Source organism: Cynara cardunculus, assembly GCF_001531365.2.
Source record: "Cynara cardunculus var. scolymus isolate 2C chromosome LG 7, CcrdV1, whole genome shotgun sequence".
In the NCBI taxonomy this organism is placed as follows: domain Eukaryota; kingdom Viridiplantae; phylum Streptophyta; class Magnoliopsida; order Asterales; family Asteraceae; genus Cynara; species Cynara cardunculus.
The window spans coordinates 8,642,351-8,647,730 of record NC_037534.1 but is presented as its reverse complement, the minus strand read 5'-3'; the positions used below and the strand labels follow the sequence as shown (position 1 = coordinate 8,647,730).

Sequence of the window (5,380 nt, the reverse complement as noted above, 5' to 3'; positions counted from 1 at the left end):
CCCACCCTCTCTTCCTCCTATCTTTAATAACTCCCGGATCCAATTCACCATTGAATCTTAGAACCAGTCACAGATTTCACCAAACATGGCTCCACTCCACTTCCAAAAGGTACTCTTTTTGCTTCTATTTTTCACTATTTCATTCCTAGCTTCTTCTGCTACTCTTCAACCATCCATTCAGCTTGTGGGTAGTAGAGATTTGTTGGAAATTAAGGATTCAGATGGGATTCAAATACCAGTCAAGAAGAAGAAGTTAGTTACAACTCCTGATGCTCTTGCTACAACCAAGAACAAAAACAACACCAAACTCATCAAACCCACTACCACCACCACTGTCACCAATTCGACCAAACTCACCGCCAACAAAAACTCAACCAAAATCAATAAGCTTCAAGAGAAAACCATTGTCAAATTGAAGCTTAATGCCACTTCAAAACCTTCCAATTCAAATTCCACAAAACTCACTTCCAAACCTTCGAATTCAACAAAACCCATTTCGAAAAGTTTGAATTCAACAAAACCCATTTTGAAAAGTTCGAATTCCACAAAACCCACTTCGCTTTTGAGCCAAAAATCTACAGATCCAGCAAAAAAGAACAAACCCACAATAGTGAAAAAGGAGGTGAAAAAGTCAACGAAACCAGTCGGTGGTTTGACTTATCGAGAAGATGATGATGAAGACGATTTCGTTTCAGAATTCAGAGATCTACCTTCCAGATTTCAAGAAACATTGCTCCCAGATTTGGAAGTGCTTTCATCAACCTCGAAAGCTTATCTCAACAAAGCCAATAAACAAATCTCGAAGGGATTCAACCCCATTGTTGGCAAGAAATATGCACCCATGGTTGCTTCTATCATCTCTTTTGCTTTCATCCTAATCCCATTTCTTCTCGTTTCTCTCATTTTCAATCGGATCAAAGCCTATTTTTCCCTTCAAAAACTCGTGATCTTCATCCAAATCTACCTTTCAATCTACTTCTCGATTCTCTCCCTTTCTTCAATCGTCACCGGCCTGGAGCCATTGAAGTTCTTCTATGCGACTTCACAATCGACATACATATGCATCCAGCTGTTGCAAACTCTCGCTTACGTCTTGTACCTTCTGGTTCTTCTGATGTACCTTGTGCTGGTGTTCTCAACGGAATCGGCCATGGCGTCGAAGCTTCTAGGCCTTGGTCAGACGTTTGTGGGATTTGCTGTTGGGCTTCATTATTACATGACGGTGTTCCATAGAGCGGTGCTTCGGCAACCACCCAAGACTAGCTGGAAGGTTCACGCTGTTTATGCCACGTGTTTTCTTCTTATTTGTCTGTTAGGTACAGCCGAGAGGAGGAAGAAAGCCTACGTGGTTGATGGCAGCGAGGAAGGCAAAAAGAGTTGATTGGGTTTTTACTTTTTTTTATAATTTATTTAAATTAATTATTTTACATGTTTTTTTCATACGCAATATTTAGGCATTTCAAAAAGCTAACATGTTATTTTCTTTTAAATTATAAAAGCAAAATCATGTTAGCTTTTTTTAGATATCGTTGGTTTTTTATGATGTCCCAAAAATGTTGGGTTTATTTAAAATTATATAATAAATCGTAATAAGAAAGTTTTTAAAAAGTAATTTAATTATGTAACATTTTTCCTATGTTTTCTTTAACCGTCCATGTCCAGACTATATTTTTAGACCATTTAACGTTATTAGTAAGTTTTTTTTTATGTTTTTAATAGGTGGGGTGGGAGTGCAAATAACAACCCCTGCTATAAATAAGGAATCACACCTAAATTAGACCTTAGGGGGAGGGGGTTGGTGATTATAAGGTAATAAATGAGAATGATAATAATTGATGATGTTTGTATAAATAGGCAATGAAAAATGTTGTTCGGTTTAGGTAATATAATCAATTCATTATTACCGATTTGGGTAAAATTTATTACACCCAAATTGGGGAGTAACAGAAAGCAACCAACAATATCTTCTCTAAAGATAAAGAAAATAGCGGTACAACTTGAAAGGGCAACAATTATGGAGAACATGCATGGTAGATCAAAGCGAGAAACAAGTCACCGAACTAACATAAAAAACATCAACAAATACATCTTCTTCGTTCGTCTTCATCTTCATCTTCGATATTCGGAAGCATCAGAAAACCTATTCTGTTGTTAATTTCTATTTGATTTCCATTAGGGTTAGTGAGTAATAGATTTTGTTCATCCCTCTGTTTGATTTTTGTTAGATTTAGTTAGTAATATATTTTGTTCCAGATTTTGATTTCGAAATGGATTTTCTTAATCTATGTTCATTCTTTTGTTTGATTTTCTATTAGGATTAGGAACATATCTTGTTATGGAATTTAATTTCGAAATAGATTTTTTTTCATCTTTGTTCATTGATCTGTTTTTTTGTTTAAGGTTAGGAACATATTTTGTTCCAGATTTTGATTGATCTGTTTTTTTATCAGGTTAGGAACATATTTTGTTCTAGATTTTGATTTTAGAATCAATGGGTTTTCTTCATCTTTGTTCTTCGTCTATTCAACTTTTGTTAGGGTTAGGGTGTAAGCATTTAACGGGAGGAAACATAATTTTTTTTTTCCGGTAACTGAGGGCGGAGATTTTTATTCGGTTAGTGTTTACAAAGTAAGATTACTGCTTTTTATGCCATTTTGATAACCAACATTTTTGTCTAATAAGACAAGTGAGAGTGGTAACTCTTACTCGATAAATTTAGGTAAATGACCCCCCAAGTCAGTTTTTGATATTTTATATGTCTTGTACAAAACAAGACCCCACAAAAACCCATCTTGTCATCCTTGTAATAGAGAGCATCATCATTATCTCGTCTTAAACAAATGTTCGAATCCATGTGTAATTTATATGAAATGACATGATTAGTTCATGTGCAGCTCGTTGGACGGGAGATGGCACAACGCTACAACGAATCATCATGTATTCGTGGTGTTTTTATGATTGCATTTGATACATGGAATGAGACATATGTAAATATGAAATAGGTTTTAGACTAAATCACGTTGAAAACGGTATGAGCAGGTGGAAAAATAGACCAAGGTGGAACCTCTCTTTTTTTTTAAACGAAAAGACAATTTTGCCTTCATAACTTTTTTTAAACTTGTGTGTAATTCTTGTGTTGTTAAAGGAGATGGTAAAAATATGATATATTATAAATGTTTTTTAATCCGCTTAATAAAATATAGAATAAACTTACGTTTTTTGTCCTTGTGGTTTGTTGAAAATTAATATTTTTGTCTTTTATATTTTGAAATTACGGTTTTCATCATTGTGGTATGTAATTTCTTGTTGTTTTCATCCTTTGAACTAACTCCATTAAGAAAGTTTGTTAAGTAGGAGGTATTTTAATATTTTTACCATGTTATCTAATTCTATATTAAAAACTAATAATAATCTATTATATATATAACCTGCATATCCTCAACCCTTTTCTCGACGCCCCTTCCCCGTTCCCCATCTGGCGACCTCCATTATGTCCCCATCTCCCGATGACATTATTTTGGTAATTGTTGCTCTAAAAAACACTGTCAGAGGGAGCATTATGAAGGACCAACAACCATAAGTTCAAACTTATAAACGTTTGAGATTAATTCACCTTATCGTCTACAACCTAACTACTTGCTACTGCTCCAATGACCAAACGATTCAAGGTATGATAATCGATGAAAAATGTCTTTAGGTTTAGGTTGAGTATATACCATTTTATTGTAAAAGCATACGTTCCAATTCCAATACATTTCATTTGAACAATTATATATTCGTTTAATTGATTGCTTTAGATTTCTCCTTCAAACTTTTCAGATACGTTCTCGAAGTCGGGATTCAAGGTTCAGGTTCAAGCGCGAAGATTGTAGAATATTTGTGCCTTTGTGAGCTCCTGATTTTGGATGTAAGTTTGCCATTTGTTTGGAAACCAAGAAAAGAATTTATGGTTACGTAGAATACATGTACTTGGACATATATGTACTAAAACGAGTCTAGAAATTTGTTGTTTTCAAGTCTTATGTGTTCTAGCAATTAGTATAGGGAGTAAAAGAAGGAAAAACCGAGGGAGAGACTACTAGTAAGGAGGCACGAACCGTGCCAAAACATGGGAGAAGAGCACTAGTCGTGCATGAAGTTCCATAAGCTATCACACAGAACATGTGAGTTTAGGGTAAAGGTGGCATTACCCATGTTGTGTGACTAGAAAGGGTCGCACAACCAATGCGAAAGTCTAGGCCAAAAATGGCACGGGTCAATGCGGGATCCAACTTCTGAGGGTTTGTTTTGTGATTTTTTTATCCCAAACCTATGGTACAATATCTATAAGTATGTTAGATGATCTATAAAGGTTAGATCATATAACCTAGATGAATTGGAGGCCCAAAAAACAAGCATATAGCTTGAAAAGAAGAGGAAATAAAATGAGTAAATAAGACAAAACCTAACATTAAATCATGTAGATTTTAAAACAAACACATACGAGGCATTAGTTAGGCATTGTGATGCACATTCAAATTGTGTGTGTTATAAGTAAATACATAGCTACGTATTACATTTTATAAATAGCCGGTGTTTAAGGTCGATTCTACCCCCTTGAAGGTGGTGGTGGTGGTGGAAGATGATGAAGGTGGTTGTGGTTAAAGAGGATAAAGGTGTGGTTGCTAGCAATATTGGTTTGGGTCGAATATAGAGTAGGGGGCTCGATCTAGTTCTACTGATTTGGGACTGCGATCAGATGTTGATCTAAACTCTCTCAGTGATTTGATGATGATCATATACTTAGTTGTAATACGTAGTTCTACTTAGTTTATAGTTTTAGCAATCAGGTTGTATCTGAATCTGTTTAGTGATCACTGAACATCTCTTTGTAAATCTATTAGAACTTTAGTTTCCTTAAAGACAAACTAACATCAAAGAAGATTTAGTGATATCGAAGATAAAGCTAAAGAGAAAGATAGTCTACTTGTGATCTGAAGCGACATGTAGTAATACCATGACTGTCTACATCAAATGTGAAATCTGACCAAGTATCAGCAACAACTGAAGGACTCCTCAACCACTCATCTCTATAGTCGGATTAATATCTTGTCATCAAGATTGTTTTGTTTTATCCTCTTACGCAGAGGTACATATCCTTTGCCTTTACCACAAATAATACAGTATGGATCACTTTGTTGTCTCTAAACATGCTCACCAACTACCTGAAGCAATTGTTCATATGCGGCCAAAAGCCTGTCATATCTGATGGACAATGACATGTATTTCACTCCCTTCTTAAGACATGGATTGTACCTTATGAGGTGTATTTAATGAAGTAGATATAAATAGCAGAGAAAACCCTCCTTCTCAGCTACTTTTTCAACATTCTTCTATCTCT

At 35.2% G+C, this 5,380-nt stretch overlaps 1 protein-coding gene across 1 annotated transcript; it reads left to right on the top strand.

Moving 5' to 3' along the window:
- Nucleotides 1-75: 75 nt before the first annotated feature.
- Nucleotides 76-1,613, top strand: LOC112515517. Its single transcript, XM_025122389.1, has one exon. It carries the CDS (start codon nt 86-88, stop codon nt 1,379-1,381), a length of 1,296 nt encoding a protein of 431 aa, XP_024978157.1. The 5' UTR covers nt 76-85; the 3' UTR covers nt 1,382-1,613.
- Nucleotides 1,614-5,380: the final 3,767 nt, after the last annotated feature.